This window comes from Perognathus longimembris, chromosome 25 (assembly GCF_023159225.1).
Source record: "Perognathus longimembris pacificus isolate PPM17 chromosome 25, ASM2315922v1, whole genome shotgun sequence".
In the NCBI taxonomy this organism is placed as follows: Eukaryota; Metazoa; Chordata; class Mammalia; order Rodentia; family Heteromyidae; genus Perognathus; species Perognathus longimembris.
This window is the reverse complement of record NC_063185.1, coordinates 12,992,877-13,016,335: the sequence shown is the minus strand read 5'-3', so window position 1 is coordinate 13,016,335 and position 23,459 is coordinate 12,992,877. Positions and strand designations below refer to the sequence as shown.

Below are 23,459 nucleotides of genomic sequence, written 5' to 3'. Positions count from 1 at the left end.
GACTTGGCAGAAGCCATTGAACACTAACTGCGCCCCCTCCCCCTCCCCCTCCCCCAGCCAGCCTCCTGTACCACCACGATCTGATCTCCCGTGGGGCTGCTCCTCCGTGGGGAGGTGGGGGGCTACGGCTCTTCCCTCCCTGTGTGTCGGGAGGGTCTCCGAGGGCATCCGACAGCACTGCTCGTGCCGCGTGACCGGGGTCATCGTGCCCCCGTCACACCGGTCACTCACCTCGAGTGCCGTGGGAGGGAGGCCGCCAGGATCGATCAGGGTTTTTGCTTTCTGTGCTTCTCCAAAGCTGTGAGCACCCCGCCCCCCCTTCCCTTCCTGCCCCCCCCCGACATGGCTCAGCCAGCCTTCTCTTTCTCTTCCGTTCTAAAGGCAGCCGAGTGCAAATGACTTCCAAGGCGGAGGGGTCATTAGCCGGGTCTCCCCCAGGGGAATAGGGCTGCCCCGGTCCCTTCTGCGTTTGGGGGAGTGGGGTGGGGTGTCTGAGGTGCTCATGTGACCTGGCTTTCAGCCGGGATCAGCACAAGTGCCGCCCTCTCCATGACTTAGAAATGACCAAAGTGGGCTCCGACACTGGCACACCCCGTCTTTCCGGGCCCGGCAGGCAGGTCCGGCGGTCCAGCCGCGGGTGTGGCCGGTCAGGCGGCATCCTGAGCGAGCGTTGCTTTGTGGAGGAGGCGGGTCAGGGTCCTGTCCACAGCTGCTGTGTGCTCGGGGCTGCCGAGTGCAGTCCTGCAGGTGACCGCTGGGGGGCAGTCCTGAGGCAGAACACTGACCCATCCTTTGCAGGTGATACACTGGTGCTTTGAAGCCCCCAGCCCCCAGGAAGTGCTGTATAGGGAGCCGGCTTGAGCTTTAGGGTATGTGTGTCTGTGTCTGTGTCTGTGTGCTGGTACTAGGGCTTGAATTTAGGGCCTTGGCGCTGCCCCAAGCTCTGTCACTCAAGGCTGGTGCTCAACCGCTTGAGTCACACCTCCACTTCTGGCTTTCTGTGTGTGTGTGTGTGTGTGTGTGTGTGTGTGTGTGTGTGTGTGTGTTGGCAATTTGGAGGTAAGAGTCCCCCAGATTTTCCTGTGTGGGTCGGCTGTGAACTGTGACCCTCCGATCTCAGCCTCTTGAGTAGCTAGGGTGACGGCGTTGGGGTTTCCGAAGGCCGCTTTGGCGTGGCCGATGTGTTTGGCCTCCTCGGGCTCCTGGGTTATGCAGCCTGACTGTAGGGCCCTTTAGAAATCCCAGGTGGACCCACAAGAGCCCTGGCCAAAGAGAAAGCAAAGAAAAAATACCCCGATGGAAACAAAAACAAAAACAAAAAATGGATGGCAGAGCGACAGGGCCAAGGATCTGCTGGACACACCACAGGCAAAACCAGGGGCCGCTGCCGCCATACTTCTCCACCTAGGCTCCAGGTGCCTGTGGGCTCGGAGGTGTGGCTTTGGTGGGTTTTCCTTGGTGTGTTTCTGTCCGTCAGTCCTGGGGATGGGACGTCAGGGCCTTACACTTGCCGGGCTGGAGGAAGCACCCAGAGCTCATGTGCCTCTCCTGCGTGTGCCACTGTGGGGTGCAGGCTTCCGGGTCCCCTTGTGCAATGCCCCCACTCCCCACTCTCGGATGCAGGCTCTGACTGTTCACTCCGCCATCCACGAATGGCATTCCTTCCCTCTCGCCGGATTAGTCTAGCTCCTCTTCTTGCGGCTGCCTCTTGCTTACAAAATCATTGTTGAACACTACACGTGGACTTAGCTCAGAAAGTATAAACACGTCAGTTTACGTCTTATTTTGTTATACTGCTGTCATCCCCTGCCCACAGCTGGGGCTCTGTGTGCAGGGATTTCAGTTCCCCCTCCCTTCAGTAGCTGGTCACTCGGTCCTAGAAGGGGACACGTTGCCTGCCCCTCAGGAGACAAGATGGTACAAGGGGACAGGAGACGTGGTCAGAAGGGTGGCCCAAAGTCTGCTCTATTGGAATGGCGTTTTCCAAAGTACATGACAGGTCACTAGGGGAGAAGAAAGGGATCGAGACTGCCCCCTCTTCTTGGGTACTATTGATTTGGGCCTGGTCACAAGCGATCCATGGTTCTGGTCGGCAGTCTGGGTGAGCAGATGGAGAAGCAAGGGCAGGAGGTGGCTGGTGGTATGATGATGGTAGAGATGCGGTTTGCTTTGAGGGAGCAGGGTCAGGTGCTGTAAATGTCAGCGGCAGGTCCCGGCAGCCACACAGGTTCGGTTCCATGCCCGGGCGGGCTGGCCTTTCCATCTTGGTGTGTGTACAGACGTGAGGTGCACCACCACGGCTTGTAGCAGATACCACGTGGGGCCGTGCGCGCGGATCGCGTGTCAAAAATTTTCCCTTTCAATAAATGAAGTTTAATTTTTATTTTTGACAGGTTGCAGTCTGTGTCTTTGTTCTTGTACGTCACCACCCTCCCCCCCCTTTTTTTTTTTTAATAATCATGTTGCTGGACGCTGGTGGCTTACACTTGTCGTCCTAGTGACTCAGGAGGCAAAGATCCAAGGATCACAGTTCAAAGCCAGTCCGGACAGGAAAGTCGCTGAGACTCTTTTATCTCCAATGAGCCACCAAAAAAGCCAGAAGTGGAGCTGTGGCTCAAATAGTAGAGTACTAGCCTTGAGCAAAAGAAAACAAACAGAAAACTTAAGGATAGTGGCCAGATTCGGAGCCCAAGCCCCAGGACTGGCACAAAAAACAAACAATAAAAAACCCCCAACCAACCAAAGAACAACAAACACAGACTAAAAATGTTACTCAGATCTCTTTACTGGATCTTAGGTTAAAATGAGTTTGATCGGGGCTGGGGATATGGCCTAGTGGCAAGAGAGCTTGCCTCATATACATGAGGCCCTGGGTTCGATTCCCCAGCACCACATATACAGAAAACGGCCAGAGGTGGCGCTGCGGCTCAAGTGGCAGAGTGCTAGCCTTGAGCAAAAGGAAGCCAGGGACAGTGCTCAGGCCCTGAGTCCAAGGCCCAGTACTGGCCAGAAAAAAAAAAAAAAAAAAGAGTTTGATCATCATGGTGACTGGATCGCTAATAGAAACCATGCAATGATTCAGGGTCCTTTGTGGCAGAGAGTGTGTCAGGGACAGAGCTGGTTATATCATGGCAGCCCGGAAGTACAGAAGAAATCCTGGAAGGATCCTTAGCCCCTAAAGCACAAACCCTAGTAAACCTGCCTCCTCCAGCGGACCAAGCCATTCATCTCAGCCTAGCTGGAAGGCCTAGGGAAGGCCTGCGGCTCACTTAAAAAATAAAAATAAAAAATCTCATCTCAGATGGCTGCTTGCTCCTTTCTAGACCCTTCCTCGGCTGGTTTAGACAGCATTTACAACTCCTTCCTCAGCAATGTGTACTGGCTGCTTTTCTCTTTAGCCTCCTATGTGTTGGAGAGACACGATGACGTCTGTCTTCCATTATCCACATCTGTGTTGAACATGCAGACATTTACCCCCTTTGTCATGATCCCCTAAACCAAAGCGATGCTCTCATAGGCCTTATAAGTCATCTACAGATGATTGGAAATTAGTGTAGATTATTTATGCTGGGCACTGGTGGCTCACACCCGTCATCCTAGCTACTGAGGAGGCTGAGATCTGAGGATCGTGGTTCAAAGCCCAGCCCAAGCAGGAAAGTCTGTGAGACTCTTATCTCCAATGAGCCACCCGAAAACCAGAAGTGGCACTGTGGCCCAAGCAAAAGAGCTCAGGGACAACACCTACGGCCCTGAGTTCAAGCCCCATGACCGACCCCCCCCCCAAAAAAAAATGTGTGTGTAGCTTGCATGTAGGATTAGAACATCTGGGATTTTGGTGTCCTCTTCAGATCCTGGGCCACTCCTCTGTGGGTACCAAGGGACCCTGTGTTTGGCACTTGTTCTAGGTCAGGCTAGATTGGCACAGCCCCTGGGACTTACCTGTCCCTGAAACTGGCCAGCTTACTCAACTCAGTGCCGTCTCCTTGGCGCCGCGGTCTGGCCTGGCGAGCCGTTAATGTCATTGTATTCCTTTGGAATCTGGTGTCCATTTCACCAAGGATTTCCCTTGATTGGACCTTGTACTCTTGCTGGGGAATCTTCAGAAAACCCCAAAGCCTGGTTCCTGAGGAAGTTTCTGGTCTTCACTCGGGAGGTAGCAGGCTGCAGTCAGCTCAGGGCTGGGCCTCCCAGGGCTCATGCCACGCAGAGAGAATAATGTGTGGGAACGGTGGTGTGCTTGGTGCTGTAGAGGTGGAGACCGGGGATGGAGAGGAGGTTGTGTGAACTGTAAAATCTGCCTGCTGTGTCATATTCCGGATGTGTGGAACCAGCTGCCCCGTGGTTTGTGGGAAAGAGAATTTCCCTGGGAACCTCAGTGGGCTCTCTGGGCTCCCCAAGTCAGTTCTTGTTCTTTGCGCGCCATCTGGTGGTCTCCTTTGGAAGTTCAGGCTTGGGGAAGGGGGGAGGGATAAAGAGTAGAAGCTAGGAGTGAACCCTTCCTTCTCTTTTATGGACCTTTCCATTAAAAAGAAAAAGAAAATCTGAAGTTAGGTGTTTTCCTATGTGTTAGGAAAAATATTAGCAAGCCACAGATCATTTCGTCCACGAGTGAATGTCATTTCAAATTGAATAAAACTATTTTAAGAGCTGGGTGCTGGTGGCTCACACCTGTCATCCTAGCTACTCAGGAGGCTGAGATCTGAGGATCGTGGTTTGAAGCCAGACCGGGCAAGAGTGTCCGTGACATGCTTAATTAATCACAAAAAAAGAAAAGCTGAAAGTAGAGCTGTTGGCTCAAGTGGTAGAGCTCTAGCTTTGAGCAAAGGCCCTGAGTTCAAGCCCCAGGAATGGCAGAAAGCAAACTAAAGAATCTAAGGAAGGTGTGTGTGTGTGTGTGTGTGTGTGTGTGTATACACATGCGTGTGCATGCGTGCCGGTACTGAGGTTTGAACTCTGTGTATCCTGGGCCCCATTGAAGTCTCTTGATTGTATCTGGCCCACATAGATGAGGCTGTTCTTTTTTTTTTTTTTTTTTTTTTGCCAGTTCCAGTACTTGAAGAGTCTGGGCATGGTCCCTGAGCTTCTTTTGCTCAAGGCTAGCGCTCTACCACTTGAGCCACAGTGCTACTTCGGCTTTTTCTTTTTATGTGGGACGAAGGAGTTGAACCCAGGGCTTCATGCATGCTAGGCCAGCACTCCACCCCTAAGCCCCCTTCCCGGCCCCCACGGGGGCTGTTTTCACTTCGATCTCTCGGATCCTTTCCAACTCCCAGATTCTATGAACTTGATCTCGTAAGAGACTGGACCCTCACGCCATTCCCCCTACCCAGCATGAAACAGGCTCAATGACACCGAAACGAACAGTAGAAAAAGTTACTTTATTGTTAAAAAAAAAAAAAAAAAACAACCCAAAACACACACACACACTACCCACCAGGCACACACCCATCAATCGTGCCCAGTCACGCACAGCACTCTCTCCATCCACTCTGCCCCCCACGCGGCTCCCTCGTGCTGGGGACAGCAGCCTGCGGGTGAGCTGGGCAATGGCTCTTCCATTTGACTTGTGTCTCCAAAACAGCAAAGCGAACGCACACTTATGAAAAGATAGTGGACCACAGAGGGACTGGCAGACGACGGGGAGCGGCGGTGAGGCCGCCCTATGGGCCTCGCTGGCTTTTCTCTGCCACCCCAGCGACACACATCACATGTGACACACACACACACACACACACACACACACACATACCATGTCCACGGGTGTTCACACATGTAGACACCAGCCCACAGGGGCCCTCCATGCATAGGGCGGGAATCAGGGAGGGCAACCCTTGATTGGCAGGCATCCGAGAGGAAGGGGCGGGAACAGGCAGGAATGGACAGGGAACTGGCCAGGGGTCCATCCTGGCCCTGCCTCCCCTCGGCCCCCAAACAGCAGTTCCAAGTTGTCTGAAGAGGAAATTGTCCCCTTGGATCCAGACAGCAAGGCTGAAAAGTGCCTACGGAGTTTCAATGAACTTATGTCCTTCGTGCCTTTGGCCACCAAAAGTGCCTGAGAAACTTGGGGCGGGGGGGGGGGGGGGGTAAAGAACCCAGAGTCTCTCGTGAGGTCTTAAAACTGTTTCTTCACAAGAGGAAAGTTTGGACATGCGCATGGCAGACCCAGGCTGGCCCGGAGAGATGAAGAGATGAAGGGTATCCCTCTGCAGTTTGGGTCTAGAAGGAGTGGCACTTTGGGGAGACTGAGGCCGGTGGGGGGGGGGGGCGCCTCCTAGCACAGTCGCAGAAGGCCCGAGGCGCAGGTGGCTCGCCTGCTGTTCCCCGCTTGCCCACTAGGTGGCCCCTGGGTGGAGCCGGTGTCCCGGTTGCCTGTTGAATGAACATCAGACCGGCAAGCTGGTCCTGTCGTCCGGGCAACCAGGGTGGCAGGTTCAGGATACAGCCCAGCCCTTCCGGTCCAACCCGGGAGGGAGGCAGCGCTCCCCGGTTGCCTGGGTAACCAGCTCAGAGCATCCCTTCCCTCCTGGACCCCAGGCTACGCTTTGCTTTGCCTTGAACTCCCCCCTCAGCTTCCTTCCATCTTCAGTGACCAGCTGGGGGGCCCCCCAGGAGCACATTTCAAATGGGGGGGGGGTTGGACCAGGAGGGTGGTCCCTCCCTCCTTTCCCCAGTCACACCCCAGTCACTCCCTAGGAGACTGGAAGATACGGGGTGCCCCCCACCCCCCGACTGGCGCCTTCCTCTGAGAACATGAAGCCTAGAACATCACTTCTTCACAACTCCCGTAATCACTCTCCACCATGTCTGAGCCTTCATAGTTGGGGGGAGCCCGGGGTTGGCCCCGACCTGCAGGAGGTCCCCCCTCTACCTCACAGTCAGCGTAGGAGGGCCCAGCCCTGCTGAGCCGCATGCTGACCCCCTTGTAGCCCCCCTCCGCCACGCAGGGCCCCCCCACTCCCTGCCGGAACTGCGAGTGGTAGTAGCTGATGGCGGTGTACTCGTTGAGAGCCGGGGCCAGCAGGGGCTCCCCGGGGCCGGGGGCCAGGGGAGGCAACAGGTCGTCCAGGTTCTGGTTGCTGTACCGGGGCGGGAGGGGCGCCCGCTTGTTTTCCAGCTCCAGGGGGAAGGGGAACCCCCCGTACAGGCCAGCGGGCTCTGCGTGATGGGGGGGCGATGGTGGCCGAGGGTCCTGGGCCGCTTCGGAGGGCGGGTACTGCCAGCGGTCGCTCCTGGAGTACGTGGGGGGCCAGACTGCGGTTCTGCCGGGGTACACTGTAAGGGAACGGCAAGAGAGAGTGAGTCCCCCCCGCCCCCTCTGGGGAAGGTTCCAGAAGGCCCTGACACTCCTGGGTAGCACAGGGTCAATCTCGGCCTGTTGTCTTTGCCAAGCCTACGTAGAAGCTGGGGTGGGGTGGGGGGAGGGCAAAGTTCAAGACCTCAGGGGTGTGTGAGTGTGTGTGTGTGTGTGTGTGTGTGTGTGTGTGTGTGTGTGTGCATGCATGCTCTGGTCCTGGGTCTTAAAGTCAGGGCCTGAGTTGCTGTCCCTCTTTCGGTTATGGCTGGCGTTCTACCACTTGAGCCATAGCTCCCGTTCTGACTCTTCTGGGGTTCGGTGGGGCCTGGCTTGATGATCGAGCCTCAGCCTCCGGAGTGGCTGGGATTGCAGGTGTGCCCCTCCAGCCCCTCCTGAAGCCACAGGCACCTCCTGAGGCTGTCCTACAAAACCTCTGCCTCTCGACCCGAGACTGGGTGAATCAGGTAGGACTTTGTTCATAGCCTGACTCCAATGCTGGATCTCAGAGGGCAGAAATCCCCCCCCCCACAAAACCCAAGCGCGGGCTTGGAGATGCCACGGGGGTCTGTCACAGAGAGGGGTAACACGAAATGTGGTTTGGAAGAGGTGGGGAGCCCTTGGTCTGTCGGTTCTACGCCCGTCTCTGCTGCTGAGAAGCAGAGTTAGAGCCGAGTCACCGATACTGCGTAGACTGCTTGGAACCACTGGCGAATAGGCCAGAGGAATCGACCGAAAGTGCTTCACCAACTCACCTAGACCTCTTCCCTTTCACTCTAGGGACTCAGCCCCAACCCCTAAGCATTTATCTAGAAGATTCTGGAATGGAGAGCCTTGGAATCTAAGGGAGATGATCACGGTGCTGTGAAATGAGCCACAGACCCCGGCATCAGAAACCTGGCACGGAGACACCTTGAAGTCTAGTGCCCTTACCCCTAAGGATCCGATCGCGTGTGTCTCAAGGGTTATTTAGGGGGTAGCCCCGGAAGCTTGGGGTGTACTGACCCATCTCCTCGCCAGACCAGGCCCTTTTCATGATGCGCTGGTGGTCTGGGGGTGGAGGGGCGGCGGCGGAGGTGGGCAGCCGGGGCGGCACGCTGCAGACCACGGGCTGCTGCTTGGAGTTGGGCCCGAAGGTGACCAGTTCATTGGGAACGGAAGTCTTGCTGGGCTCCGGCTGGTTCAAGTTGGTGCAGGAGCTGGTGTTCAGAGGGTCGAGCTCGATGGCTGGCAGGGCTTGGGTGTCCACCCCAATGCTCCTGGCGAGGAGATCGGGGTCCTCCATGGCCACAGGCTTGTGAGACTTGCAACGGCGGCAGTAGAGGAGAAACCCGGCCATGCCGACCACCATGACCAAGATGGCCACTATGACGATCAGTAACTCCTGCTGTCCCCAGTCGCCCCGCTTGATGTTGGGCGTGATTAAGCAGTGTCCTTCCGAGCAGCCCCTGGCCTCCATTTCACACCTGTCGAGAGACAGAGGCATACTCAGGGTTCCCGGTCCCTGAACTGTTCCTTTCCATCTCTCCTTTTATGAGATGGGGCGGGGGGGGGGGGCGACATTATCAAACACACCAACTCTTTATCCTCCCCCAGGAAATTCCGATCTACATGCTCGTGGGTGACTCTTTAGGGAATGGGCGTGTCCATTATTTCCAGCCAATCAGATCTAGAGATGGAATGTTCTCTCCACCAATGAGGTCCCCCAGGCCATTGGTGTGGAAGCCATCAAGACACCCAGCTGCCCTCTCTCCCAGTCGCTGCCCGGCCACCGGGACCATGCTGCTTTACCAAGAGGTCAGGGTGCAAAGGTCACTTGCTAAGGGGGTCAGACCAAGGGGTGAGGAGCCCAGGGCAGGGGGTGTCCCCTGGGGCTTACCTGTCCCCTGTGTAGGGGTGAGGGCAGTTACAGGAAGTTCCCTCCGGGGAGGACAGGCAAGTCCCCCCTTCCAGGCACGGCGCAGATGTGCAGTTCTCTCTCTGTAGTTCACAGTGTCTCCCGGAGAATGGTGGGGCGCAGTTGCAGATGTAGCCTGTGGGGGAGACAGGAAGGGCACACAGAGGGACGGGCTAGTAATGAGGGGAGTGCTGGTGGGTTGCGTATCTGTGTGTTCATGTCCACGCAAAAATCTGTTTTCTTTTTTTGCCAATCCTGGGCTTGAACTCGGGGCCTGGGCACTGTCCCTGAGCTTCTTTTGCTCAAGGCTAGCGCTCTACCCTGTGAGCCACAGCGCCACTTCTGGCTTTTTCTGTGGATGTGGTGCTGAGGACTCGAACCCAGGGCTTCATGCATGTGGTTTAGCAGTAGAGTGCATGCCCAGCATGCATGAAGCCCTGGGTTCGAGTCCTCAGCACCACATCCACAGAAAAAGCCCCGAAGTGGAGGTATGGCTCACGTGGTAGAGCACGAGCCTTCAGTTAAAAAAACAAATGAAGAGAGAAAAGCTCGGAAACAGTGCTCAGGCCCTGAGTTCAAGTCCCAGGGCTGGCACAATTGAGAAAAAAGGAGGAGAAATAAAGGAACGGGTGTCAGGCTGCCACAGGGGGGCGGTGGAGAGGGGTGGGGGAGCCTGCTTTGCGGGCTGCACAGCTTTCCGGGGTCCCCCCCTCGTACCTGTGGCGGGGGCCGGGGAGCACGTCCCCCCGTTGAGGCACGGGTCCGGGCTGCAGACATCGCCGTGCGGGCAGCACCGGCTCAGCGCCCGTCTCTCCAGCACGCCCGCCGCCGTCCGCGCCGCCCGGCCCACCAGCTCCAGCCCCTCGCCGTCGACCACCACGCCGTCCAGGCAGCCTCGGAAGCCCTGGGCGACGCCGGAGGACGCGTGGGGAGGGCCGAGGCCGCCGCCCAGGACCAGGCGTCTCTCCTCGGGCCCCAGGCCCTGGCAGTTCCCTGGGATGCGGAGCGAGGTGTTGCCCGAGCTGTCGGCCAACAGGCGGACCCAAGAGTCGGTCACGTCTAGCCGCAGGGAGTGCCACCGGCCGTCGTTCACCGGGCTCCCGGAGGAAAGGTTGCCATAGAAACCACCCGGGCAGCGGTATTCCAGCTGCGGTACGCCCCCGGCCAGCTGTGGAGAGAAGCCATCCTGGTGACCTTGTTCACAGACCCAGCTCCAACCGCGTGCTTTGCATTTGCACGTAGTGTGCGTAGGTGCTTAGTTGGTGGTGGTGGTGGTGGTGGTGGTGGTGTGTGTGTGTGTGTGTGTGTGGTACGCTGGTACAAGGGCTTGAACTCAGAGCCTCACACTCTCACTCTACCATTTGAGCCACAGTGTCACTTTGGGCCGGTGGCTCCTGCCTGTCAACCCAGCTACTTAGGAGGCTGAGATCTGAGGACCACAGTTCGAAGCCAGCCTCGGCAGGAACGGGAGACTCTTATCTCCAACAAACTACTGAGAAAAAGCCAGAAGTGGCGCTGTGGCTCAAGTGGTAGAGTGCTAGCCTTGAGCAAGAAGAAGCTCAGGGACAGTGTCCATGTCCTGATTTCAAGCCCCATGACTAGACACACACACACACACACACACACACACACACACGGAGGCTGTTGGGGGGTAGGTAGGATACTGCAGATGAGGGGCAGGGAGAAAGAAAAGGCTGGCAGCAAGTAAGTATTGCTGAACTCATTAAATCTATCAAGCCACGTGATAGGTCTTCCTGATGTATCTTATTTGACACGGTTCGCTCTAGATCCATCCACTTTCCTGCGGATGACATAATTCCATTCTTCTTGATGGGTGAGTACTATTCCACCGCACACGGGTTAGCCCATTTGCTTACAGCGAGCATCCCTGTCAACCACACAGCAAGTGGCCCGACCTCCCCACCTCGTGGGTAGCCAGGGGCATTGACAGGAAATCTCTCTTGCTGGCAGCACCTTACCTTCAAGGAAACGGATGCTGTGTTGTTAGTGAGGAGGAGGAAGGCCTGTGGTTGGAGAGTCTTCATGTAGAACTGGACCTGCCAGTCCCGAGCTGGGGGCGCCTGGTACCGCACGTAGCTCTGCCCGTTGAACCTGGCGGCAGTGCCTGTGGAAGCAATCGCAAGTGTTTTCATCTATCATGCAGTTTTCTCTCTCACTGGACATGTCATGTCCTACCTGTGGCTTTAGTGACTTGTTATTAAGTACTTTCTGAGTACTTAGAGTACTTGGTTCTGAGTACTTTCTCTGGATCAGGCTCCTGCCAGCTAGCAGCTGGAAGTGGGTAAGTACTCTCTGAGTACTTAGGGCTCTCCGTTCTGAGTCCTTTCTCCAGGTCAGGCTCTTCTTAGCAGGCAACAAGAGGGTCAGACTCCATTCCTACACTAGCCCTGCCCACGAATCCTCCTACTTAAATGGGAGAGCTGAGATTTGAACCCAGGCAGTCTGGTGTCTCCGTCTAAGCCCCGAGCCATGCCGTGAAACTGATTTGCTGAACTGGAGAACAACATGGCCCGGTGCTGGCTTACTACTCCAGGACTCGATGAAACCATGGCACAGTGGCCGGGCACCAGTGGCTCACGCCTGTCATCCTAGCCAGTCAGGAGGCTGAGATCTGAGGATCGTGGTTCAAAGCCAGCCCAGGTAGGAAAATTCGTGAGACTCTTATCTCCAACGAACCACCAGAAAACCGGAAATGGCGCTGTGGCTCACAGTGGTAGGGTGCTAGCCTTGAGCAAGAAAGAGCTCAGGGACAGCGCCCAGGCCCTGAGTTCAAACCCTACAACTGACCAAAACAAAAACATGGCACAGAGTCAGGGTGGGATTCGAACCCCCCAGCGTTGGCGGACTTTCCCCGGGTGGGGGGTGGGGGTGGGGGAGGAAGGCCGTGTCTCACCGTTGCAGGAGCAGCTTCTCTCCAGGCGGTGTCGTGGCGTTAAGATGCTGAGCCTGGCTGTGCTGTAGGGGGGCCCCACATTGGGGTCCAGGTGCACCGTCGTGTGGCAAGATGGATCCTGGCAGCTCGGCCCCTGGCAAAGCCCCACGGGCACGGCCGACCTTATCTGAATCCCCACCGACTGCTCCATCTCCTTGGCTGCGTGAACGAGGCTGGACGCCCATTCTTGGAGGTGGTAGAATGTTCTAGAAGGCCCTTCAAAGACCAGGAGCAGATCCACACCGGGCCCCGCCGCCGAGGCAGGCTGCAGGCTGGCCAGGTGGATGTGGGCGCGTTTGACGTCTAGCTTGTGGCTGAGGAAACGCTGTAGGTTTCGCCAGTGATCGCTCACCAGCTCCTCCGGGGTGAGCTGGTGGAACCCCACCCAGAGGGCCTGGCGCAGGGCCTCGCGCCCCACGTGACCCACGTGGAGGTGGACCCCGGCGGTGGTGGCGAAGGTGCCGTCGCTGACTGTGACGTTGAAGGAGTAGCGGCCGCGTGGCAGTACCTGGGTGACCAGGATCTTGCCGTCGGTGGACCCCACGGAGAAGCCCCCACCCAGGGTCTGCTCGCCCGCCAGGCTGTAGGTCAGGGTGTCCTGAGGGTCTCGGTCCGTGGCGTGGATCTTCCCCACCACGCCGCCCTGGAACTCCTTCTCCCCGGTGGTGATGAAAATCTCCAGTGGGAGGGCCGAGGGCGGGTAGTGGCTCGGCTCTGTGACGTGGACGTGGACCCATGTCACGGAGGACAGGGACGGAATACCGCTGTCGGAGGCCTGGGGGGCAAAGGAGATGCTGCCCTTAATCCGGCACCTCTGCTCTGAGGCGGGGTCCCCCGACCGTGCCCACCCCAGGGCAGGCTGTGGCGTCCTCATTGAAGAGCACAGAGCTATAGATCTTTGCATATGTGGTGTGTGTGTGTGTGTGTGTGTGTGTGTGTGTGTGTGTGTGTGTGTGTGTGTGTTGGGGCTTGAACTCAGGGCTGTGGCACTGTCCCTGAGCTTTTCCACTCAAGGCGAGGGCTCTACCACTTTGAGCCACACAGCTCCACTTCTGGCTTTTTGGTGGCTAATGGGAGATAAGAGTCTCCCGGGCCTTCCTGCCCAGGGGCTGACTTTGAACCACAATCGATCCTCAGAGCTCAGCCTCCTGAGTAGCCAGGATGACGGGGTACAGGTGCCCTGTGAGATTTTATTTCTTTATCTTTTCATTGTCTCTAGAACAGGAGCGGTTCCTTTCGCCTCCCAGGCTGTAGTCCTGGGATCCATGGGATATGCAAATGAGAGACTGCTTGATTGGACGGGTGGAGCATGGGCTATGCAAGTGAGAGACTGCATGATTGGATGGATGGGGCATGGGATGTGCAGATGGGAGACTGCATGATTGGATGGTTGGAGCATGGGCTATGCAAATGAGAGACTGCATGATTGGATGGATGGAGTATGGGCTATGCAAATGAGAGACTGCTTGATTGGATGAATGGAGCATGGGCTATGCAAATGAGAGACTGCATGATTGGATGGATGGAGCATGGGCTATGCAAATGAGAGACTGCATGATTGGATGGATGGAGCATGGGCTATGCAAATGGGAGACTGCATGATTGGATGGTTGGAGCATGGGATGTGCATGGGAGACTGCTTGATTGGACAGATCCATGATGTCACCCTTGCCAGCCCTGGAGCCCATTACTCGTAGCCCCGTGGGATGCACTGAACTGGAAGTGGAGGGGTGGGGTGATGTGGGGGGATTGGAGAGGATTTGGGGGCGTTGAAGAGAGGGAGGAAGCTCTGACCGCCATCTTGGCCACTCCTGTGGCCAGTCCTGTCCCCCATCCCACCCATCGGGCGTCTGAGAGCTCACTTGGCCCCACACAATTCCGTAAGGTAGGCGTTGTGAGCCCCTCAGTTCCAGAGAGCCAATTCTGGCCAAATCCAAGGCGAAACGAGAGCCGCAGTGATGGGTTCTGCCCGGGCGCCGTGCTGGAGTCGCGTGGGCTCTGGACTTGGGGCGCTCCTTCCTAACAATACTGAAAGCCAGCTGCTTCGCCTCTGCGTGCCTCGGTTTCCTCATCTGTAACGTGGACCTCTATCGTACCTGCCTTAACGAATGTGCTATGGATTGAGAGCAACGTGGCTATTGTGGGGAGTCCCCCCCCCAAGCCCCCTGCCCAGCACGCCTACGGGGCCCTACGCCGCTCCCACTCACAGACACTGGCGGAGGGTGCGTGTCTGTGGGCTTCCGGCCGCTCTCACCTCGATCTGAAGCTGATACCACACCTGGGCCCTCCTGCTCAGGGCCCCCGTGGTCACCAGCCACCCGTCGGGAGTCACTCGGAAGGTGGCGGCCATGTTCCCCTGGGTGATCCGGAAGGAGTAGGGCGGGCCGTTCTCGGGGGAGTCCGGGTCGCTCACGATCAACTGTAAGACTTTACTTCCCGCGGGGGAGTTCTCCTGACACAGGGAGCCGAGGGGGAAGGGAGGGTGAGTCCCGCTCGTCCCCGTCCCTCTGCACCCCTCCTCCCACCCAGCTCTCAGCGATCTGCTCCAGGATCGGCCTGGACTACAAGCCGGCACTGCTCTGCTCTCATCCACCTGGGAGTGGTTGCTTTGCAGCTTTGGACCAGAGACCAAAGGTGAAATCCTACGAGGTGGGGTGGGGGGCTGGGGGGTTCCCTTCATCCAAGGCCCCCCCACAGCCAGGGAGTCGTGACTAGAAATAATGGAATCGCTGGGCTACGTATGGGGGATTTCTAATTCGACTGAACAGTCACGAGTGGTCTCTTCTTTAGAAGACCAGATGATACGGTAGACATCGGACAGGCAGATTCAAAGACGATTAAGAATTTAAGAAGAAAAAAAAGGGGGTGTCGGGGGACTCTCCCTATCATTCTTGTCTATACTGTGGGCATACCGTGATAAAAAATGTCCATGTGGTTTTAACTGTCTCTTTAGAATCACAACCTACAAACCTACAAACAGGACCTAGTTGTGGACAGACACTGCGAAATGCCAACCCAACGGATACTATCTCGCTTTCTTAGGAGCAAGATACTTCTGTTCAGGCAAAAAGTGGCACTCGCCTCAGAAAAGATGCCCCTCGATTACCAGGAGAAGGGCTAAGATTGGATGCAGCCAATTAAAATCATCTGTGCCAGTTGCTGGTGTAAGAAGAGTAAGCATCTCACCCAGTTCTGACCTGGTGGAGTGTCTGAAAAGTCTCTTTTGATAAAAACAACCCCTCTGACCCTTCAAAAGCATCCTCTCCTATTTGGGTTTGGTTTTGTTTTTGAAGATTATTGGTTGAGGATGTGATGGTAAACCTTTGGTAGCCACTTTGTGACTGTGAGGAAGGTGAAGGAATTTCAAGGAAGCTAGCCCAAATCCATGATAGCCTCTTCCTACTCAAATAACCAGTTCTGGAATGGAATTTTCCACCCTCCAACATCTATGGAATAATGAGTCTTTGTTACTTAATGAACTTTTCCCTAGGGAATCTGATACCTGGAGCCAAAGCCTGCTAATACATATGCAAGATATCTGCAAAGTAGAGCACACCTAGGTACTGACTTTGTACCATGATCCTCAGCCCTCAGCCTCTTGAGAAGCTGGGATGGCAGGCGGGAGGCACCGGCATCCAGCTAGCTATTTCAGTGGACTGAGGAGGGAGCTGCCGGGCAGTGGGATCATCACCTGGACCGTGGTGCTGTAGTTGAGCTGGAAGAATCGCGGGGGGTTGTCATTCACATCAGCCACATGGATGTCCATCTCAGCATCCGTGTGCAGTGGGGGCTGCCCGCTGTCAGTGGCCCGGAGCCGCAGGGAGTAGCTGGGTGTCTGTCACAAGAGACCAAAGCGGCAGTGACAACCAGGTCCCTTACAACATCTGCCCTTGGACCCACGGCTCCTGTTTCCAGAAAAGTAAAATGGGAGACCCCCCCCCCCTGTCGTGTGACTCACCTGCTCCCAGTCCAGGGCCTTAGCCACCTGCAGCTCCCCCTTCTTGGGGTGGATGGTGAAATGCTGGAGCTGGTTCCCTCCTACGAGGCTATAGGTGATAGCACTATTGAGGGGCCCGTCCTCATCGGTGGCTGACACCTGCAAGGGGGAGGAGGGAGACACAGGGAAGGGTGGCCAAGGATTCGCCAGTCGCCCATGGCAGCGTCTCTGTCCCCAGCCGTGGTCACCAGGCTGGCAGCCCCTGTACCACAGACATCGCTGTCAAGGGATAAAATCCATGGACCCCAGTGCACCATGCGTCCATTCATTCATTCATTCACTCAGGGAGCAGGTTAAGGGAGATGCCTGCCCCTAAATGCGCATGTCTGAAGAAAACATAACATCCGGGCTGTGTGTGGCTCATGGGTATAGAGCACCAGCCTTGAGTCAAACAGTCAAAGGACAGCCACCCAGACCCTGAGTTCAAGTCCCACTACCAGCATTTAAAAAAAGAAATAAGATGAGGAGGGATCTGGGGTGGAGAGATGGTTTCAGGCGGAGGACACAGTGTGTGCTCAGAGACAGATGTGTACTCAGGCTGCAGATGTGTACGTGCCGGGAAATGGAAGAGAACCGGAAGGGGTGGGTCATGGAGACACGGAAGTGGGGGGGGCGTGCGTATAAAGGCATGACGCCATGTCCCGCCCCGTCCTCCGTTGGCATCCAGGTCACATGCTGTAATCTAGAGTCTATCTCTTCCTCCATCTTCTGTCCAGCGCATTCTCTCCCAACCCAACCCCATCCGATGGCTCTGATGGCGTCTGTCGGGACTTGCCTGAGCAGCTGCCGTTTTGTCTCATGTGTGGTGTATTGATTTATTCTTATTTTTACATTTGTGAGCATGCCCTTATTCTGGGGCTTGAACTCAGAGAGCCTGGGCATTGTCCCCGAGCTTTTTGTGTTCAGAGCCAGTGCGACACCACTTGAGCCACAGCGCCACGTAGGAGCAGTTATCTGTCAGTCAAGGTGTCTCTTTCCTGGCCAGTCTTTTCCAGGATCTTATTCGAATCCTCCCCCCAAATCTTTGGTCTTATAGTCTATGTCTGCATTGACCCATCCTTACCCTCATTTATTCAGATTGGAGTCTGTGTGTGTTTATTTCCCCCCAGTCCTGGGGCTTGAACTCAGGGCCTGGGCACTGTGCCTGGCTTCTTTTTTCTCAAGGCTAGCACTCCACCACTTGAGCCACAGCAACACTTCCGGCTTTTCCTGAGTAGTTTATTGGAGATGAGTGTCACACACTTTCCTGCCTGAGCTGGCTTTGAACCTCCATCCTCAGATCTCTAGACTCCTGAGTAGCTAGGATTGCAGGTGTGAGCCACCGGCTCCCTGTTGTAGTGTACTGATTCGATAAATGCATCCATCTTCCTAGATGGCTGGGGAGGTGGGAAGGGGGGAGAGGGAGCCACACCCACAAAGAGCAAAGCTGGGGTTCCTTACTGTGAGAATGACGTCGCCCACGAAGGCGTTCTCTGGCACGCTGGCACTGTAGCGGTCCCTGGTGAATCTGGGATGGTGCTCGTTCACGTCTGTGATGTTGACCACAATGGTGGCCACGTCACTGAGGGAGGAAGAGCCCTGGCGGCTGCACTCGATGGACAGGAAGTACTTGGGGCTGGCCTCAAAGTCCAGGCTCTGGTTGACATAGAGGATTCCTGGAACAAGAGTTGTGAAGAGGAACTGGGTGCCGGTGACAAACGCTGGTCATCCTAGTGACTCAGGAGGCTGAGATCTGAGGATCATGGTTCAAAGCCAGCTCAGGCAGGAAAGTCCGTGAGACTCTTAACTCCAATGAACCACCAACATAGCAAGAAGGAGGTGGAAGTAGAAGTGGCGCTGTGGCTCAAGTGGTAGAGTGCTAACCTTGAGCAAAAGAGCTCTGGGACAGTGCCTAGGCCCTGAGTTCAAGCCCCAGGACCAGGAAATAAAAAGAGTTAGAGGAATAAGAGAAGTCACAAGAATCACAAGGGCAGAGGACAGGGGGGTGTGGGCTACCGGAAGCAGCTCCAAAGTCCCGGAAAGAGGAGGCTCCTTTATTGCCTCTCCTCATCACCCTCTTTCTTTTTCTGTCCATGAGCTTCTAATGCTCAAAGCTAGTGCTCTACACTTGAACCACAGCGCCACTTCTGGCCTTTTCTGTGTATGTGGTGCTGAGGAGTCGAACCTAGGTCTTCATGCATGCTAGGCAAGCACTCTACAACTAAGCCACATTCCCAGCCCTCATCGCCTTCTTTCTTGTCCCCTCCTTTCCATCTCTTCCCATTTACCTTATCGTTCCTGAGAGTCATCATGTTTCCCTGACTAACTTCTTGCAAGTGTGTGTGTGTGTGTGTGTGTGTGTGTGCACATTTGTGCATGCATGCACCAGTACTGGGGCTTGAATTCAGGGACTGTCCCTGAGCTTTTGCACTCAAGGCTAGTGCTCTACTACTCTGAGCCACAGCTCCTCTTCGGGGTTTTCTGGTGGCTCATTGGAGATAAGAGTCTCATGGACTTTCCTGCCTGGGCTGGCTTTGAACCTGGATCCTCAGATCTCAGCCTCCCAGAGTGACTGGGATGACAGGTGTGAGCCACTGGCGCCTGGCTCGGGAGATGGTTTCTTATTTCCTTCTCTCTTCGTGATACTGAAGAGGAACGAGTAAAGCTTCCCCCATGACCGGGTCCCCCGTTGGAATCAGGAAGCAGCCATCTTCTTACCTGTGCCGGCATCCAGGCGGAACCTGCCCTGCTCATTCCCACTCAGGATGTGGTAGGTGGCGTCCTCCACCCCTGGGCGCGTGAGGGCGGCCAGCTGCAGCACCTCGGCGCCCGTCGGGGCGTCCTCCCGCACCTGCACGCTGTGCTCGGGGCTCAGGAACACGGGCAGGTAATCCTCCAGGCCCACCACGGAGATGGTGACCGTGCCCAGCGTGGACATGGGGACCGGGGTGCCCAGGTCTGAGGCGCGGACGGTGAGCTCCAAGGCCGCCTGCGGTTTCGCTTGGAGGGGCTTCTCCAACCGGATCACGCCCGTGGCGGCGTCGATGGAGAACTGGCCGTCGGCAGAATCCGTCAGGGAGTAGACCACCTGGGCATTGGCACCTGCAGAGAGATTCCCCCAAGGGCGTGAGGCCTGTCGATGGCGCCCCTGGTGGCCGGGAGTGGGTACTGCAGCCAAGCCAGGGAAGGCCAAGGGAAGAATTATATATATATAAGCGGCGGGAGAGGGGGGCTGTCCTTTCTCACTCACCTTGGTCAGGGTCCCTGGCGAAGACCACAGCCACGGGGGTCCTCACCGTGGTGTTATCGAAGACAGCCACGGCGCAGTGGCTGGGGAAGAAGCGAGGGGCATTGTCATTGACGTCTTCCACGCGCAGGATCACGTCCACCTGGCACGAACGGCCGCCCCCATCTGTTGCCTTGGCAACAAGGCTGTACACATCCTTCTGCTCGCGATCGAGGGCTGTGAGGGTGGTCAGGACCCCTAGGTGGAGAAACGACGGCAGCTCAGCTTCCTGTAGGAGGTGTCAAACCTCTCCTCCTTCCCAAGCTGGTCTCTCTAGAGAGCTATAGGAAATAGCCATAGATTTTTCTTTTTCCTTTTTATTGGTCAGTCATGGGGCTTGAACTCAGGGCCTGGGTGCTGACCCTGAGTATTTTTTTTTTTTTTGGCTCAAGGCCGGTGTTCTATCACTTGAGCCGCAGCTCCACTTGTGGCTTTTTGGAGTTTAATTGGACATAAGAGTCTCAGGGACTTTCTTGCCTGGGCTGGCTTTGAACCTGGATCCTCAGAGCTCAGCAGCAGTCTCCTGAGTAGCTAGGATGACAAGTGTGAGTTACCAACACTGGGCAAACACAATGTGGGTTTGTTTCTTGCTGTGCAGTTCTGGGGCCTGAACTTGGGGTCTGTGTGCTAGCTCTGAATTTCTTTTGTTCAAGGCTGTACCAATCAAGTGGCAGCTCTACTTCTGCCTTTTTTTTTTTTTTTCAATATGAATCTCACTGACTTTCCAGTTTGGGCTGGCTTTGAACCACAGTCCTCAGAACTCATCCTCTTGAGTAGGCAGAATTCAAGGCATGAGCCACCCACACCCAGCTGTGACAGAGCTTTCTGTTCTGACCTTGACACTATCTGCAAGATACATAAAGAAAAGCAGGATCAAAAGGAGGATCATGTTTTCTTGAAACAGTAACCGAGAAGTTGGAAGATACATAGGGAAAAGCAGTCTGGCTAGGTGCTAGCGGCTCACGCCTCTAATCCTGGCTTACTCAGGAGGTTGAGATCTGAGGATCACGGTTCGAAGCCGGCCTGCGCAAACAAACCCATGAGAACTCTTATGATCTCCAATTAACTAGCAAAAAAAAAAAAATCAGGAAGTAAAGGCATGTTTCAAGTGGTAGAGTGCCTGCCTTGAGAAAGAAAAACAAAACAGCCAATAGACAGCATGAAGCTCTGAGTTCAAGTCCCAGTACCGGCACAGAAATAAAAGCAGAGCCGCATCAGTGGGGGGAATGTTTGTGATGCACCCTTCCCGGTTCTGCATAACACACACCTGCTTTGCTGGCTCTTCCTTACCCTGAGCCTGTTTATTTCCATTCTCTGAGCAAACAACAACAACAAAAATCCACCCAGTTTGCTTTCCTTTCAAGTCCACACAGAGGCTCCTGCAGCTGAACAAACCACAGCAGAGAGAAAGATACAATGACCGGAGTCACCCAGCAGGCTGGGCGGCGGTCAGCGAGTGCACAGAGGCCTCCCGTCAGCCCAGAGTCCTGGGGACATGGCTCTTGCTGGCCACCTCCCTGCTCAGGAATCTAAGCCAGGGATCCAAGCCAAGAGCTGGCAGCTGGTCCTTGTGACCTGAGTTGGCCTTGCTTTACCCGGTTATCAGAAGACAGGCGTCTTGCCTTGGGGGCAGGCCGCCACTGGCTACCCCATCTCTCCACTGGGCTCAGCCAGCCTTTCCCAGGGAATTGTGGCTTTACCACCCCTCCCCCCTCCCCCGGGGGCTCTCTGCTTCCTCCTCTCTATTCTGTCTTTAGGTAGTAGAAACCACTGTTGCAATGGATATAGAACAATGACACCGGCTGAACCCTGATGAGAACTGGGTACCCTCAGCATCCGTTATTGCCTGTGTGATCTTTACCAAAGTCCTAGGATTCTTGGACTGAGCATGGAAGTAGTCCTGGCTACTAAAATAGGTATGGTCTAAGACAGCCTATACAAAGTTAGCGAGAGCCCTAATTGAGAAAAAACAAACAAACAAACAATAACAAGCTAAAAGCAAAAGAACTTCCAGGAACTGGTGGCTCACGCTCGTCATCCTAGCTACTCACGAGGCTGAGATCTGAGGATCGCAGTTCAAAGCTAAGCCCTGGGCAGGAAAGCCTGTGAAATTCTTATTGCCAAGGAGCTACCCAAAAGCCAGAAATGGAGCTGTGGCTCAACATGGTAGAGCGCTAGGCTTGAGTAGATAAACTCAAAGACAGGGCCCAGGCCCTGAGTTCAAGCCCCAGGATTGGTGTGCCCACGTGTGCACACGCAAACACACACACACACACACACACACGCACACAGGACTATGATGTGGCTCAAGTGGTAGAGTGCTTGCTTAGCAAGCACAAGGGCCTGAGTTCAAATCCTAGGAGCTTTTACCCCTGTTGCAGCATAGAGATTTCACCCTTGATTGCGACAGCCACTGACTTGAATCTTCCAGTGGTTTTAAAGGTGTCATTTGGCCCCCGGTTCCTGACTGAGTCCTCCAGAGATATTTTCTTTAACCCTACTCTGTAACCTAAGTCAATTGCTCCTCCCCTTCCAGCTCTGTGCAGGTCAACTGAAGGTCAGAGTCTCATGAACTTTCCTGCCAGGGTTGGTTTTGAACCAGGACCAGTGTCTTGAGTAGCAAGGATTTACAAGCATGAGCCACCAGCGCATGGTTGCACCTTGCATTTCCAACTCAGCACATTGGTCACCACCCAGTCAGCAATCCAATTTCTCATTTGGTTATGATCTAGATCTTGAATTCTCCATCTGGTGTTTATTCGCCCCACCCTGCTCCACCAGCATTTAGCCCAGTGCTTGGCACATGGCACCATGTCTGTTTGAGGGACGCCTGTTTGCTGATGGATGGACAGATGGGTTTGTGGATTCCCCTGCTTCTTTCTGGCAGCACGGTACTGGACACTTAGTAGTTAACACATCAGCCTGTGGTTTTTTACCTCTGCAGCTCAGGAGACTCACCTGTGTGAGCGTCCAGCTTGAATTCGCTCGCCCCAGGGCCATGCAGAGAATATGTGATCTGAGCGTTGGCATCTGCGTCCGCGTCCGTGGCCGAAACTTTCAAAATGGAATGTCCTGGAGAGACATCCTCAGGGACCTTGCCAGTGTAGACAAGCTAGGATGGAAAGAGAAAGAGGGAGGTTGAGGGAGCTGTACTCAGATCCAGAGAGGGGGAGAGAGAGACAGGGAGAGCGATAGAGAGGCAGAAGCAAAAGGAGTGAGGAAGTACAACTGGACAGACACAGAGAGACAAAGAGAGACAGAAAAGCAGGGAGAAGAGAGAGGGCAAGGCAGGCATGTAGCACAGGATGAAAACACATCAGAAGATGGAGATTAAAATCCAGAAGTGGGCTGGGTTGCTGGTGGCTCACGCCTGTCATCCTAACTACTCAGGAAGCTGAGATCTGAGGATCAAGATTCAAAGCCAGCCCAGACGGGAAAGTCTATGAGACTCTTATGTCCAATGATGCACCAGAAAACCGGAAGTGGCGTTGTAGCTCACAGTGCTAGAGCGCTAGCCTTGAGCAAAAGACCTCAGGGACAGTGCTCAGGCCCCGAGTTCAAGCCCCATGACCTCCACCACCACCACCACCACCAACAGCAACACAAAATACCACACAAGGAATGGTTTCCTGCCTCCAATAGGAAGAAGCCAGGACAGCTCAGGTTAGTGACAGCCAGCCTCACAGACGGATCTGTCTTTCTCCTGCCCTTACCTGCCCACCCCTCCTCACTTCCACGTTCCAGCCCATCCCTCATCAGCCTCACCTGGGAGCACTGTGGGCTGTTATCATTGATGTCCAGGACAAAGACTTCCACAGGGACAGAAGTCTGGAATTTTCCATCTGACGCTGTGATTCGGAGCAGGTACGTGGCGGTGTGCTCGCGATCCAGGGTTTCTTTGGAGGAGATTCTCCATTCGTCGCCATCTTGATGGATGCTGAACTGGCCCAGAGGATCTCCCTCTGCAAAACAGAAGAACACGGAGGCACAGCTCAGAAGCCGAGGCGCAGGAACCAAACTGGGCTTTGCACCTTGCTGGCTGCCCAACACGTCGTT

The 23,459-nt window shown here is 55.3% G+C and overlaps 1 protein-coding gene across 1 annotated transcript in view; it reads right to left on the bottom strand.

Annotated features, from left to right (window-relative positions):
- Positions 1 to 6,682: 6,682 nt before the first annotated feature.
- Fat2 (FAT atypical cadherin 2) overlaps positions 6,683 to 23,459 on the bottom strand; it is a 49,457-nt gene continuing 32,680 nt past the window's right edge. The window contains exons 11-24 of the mRNA XM_048333894.1: positions 23,169 to 23,365; positions 22,362 to 22,515; positions 19,368 to 19,601; positions 18,836 to 19,219; positions 17,579 to 17,793; positions 16,100 to 16,237; positions 15,833 to 15,976; positions 14,396 to 14,593; positions 12,103 to 12,916; positions 11,168 to 11,313; positions 9,906 to 10,356; positions 9,171 to 9,324; positions 8,297 to 8,757; positions 6,683 to 7,272 (exon numbers count right to left, since the gene is read on the bottom strand). Coding sequence (XP_048189851.1) covers positions 6,758 to 7,272; positions 8,297 to 8,757; positions 9,171 to 9,324; positions 9,906 to 10,356; positions 11,168 to 11,313; positions 12,103 to 12,916; positions 14,396 to 14,593; positions 15,833 to 15,976; positions 16,100 to 16,237; positions 17,579 to 17,793; positions 18,836 to 19,219; positions 19,368 to 19,601; positions 22,362 to 22,515; positions 23,169 to 23,365 — 4,205 coding nt within the window. The 3' untranslated portion in view covers positions 6,683 to 6,757. The remainder of the gene's footprint in view (positions 7,273 to 8,296; positions 8,758 to 9,170; positions 9,325 to 9,905; positions 10,357 to 11,167; positions 11,314 to 12,102; positions 12,917 to 14,395; positions 14,594 to 15,832; positions 15,977 to 16,099; positions 16,238 to 17,578; positions 17,794 to 18,835; positions 19,220 to 19,367; positions 19,602 to 22,361; positions 22,516 to 23,168; positions 23,366 to 23,459) is intronic.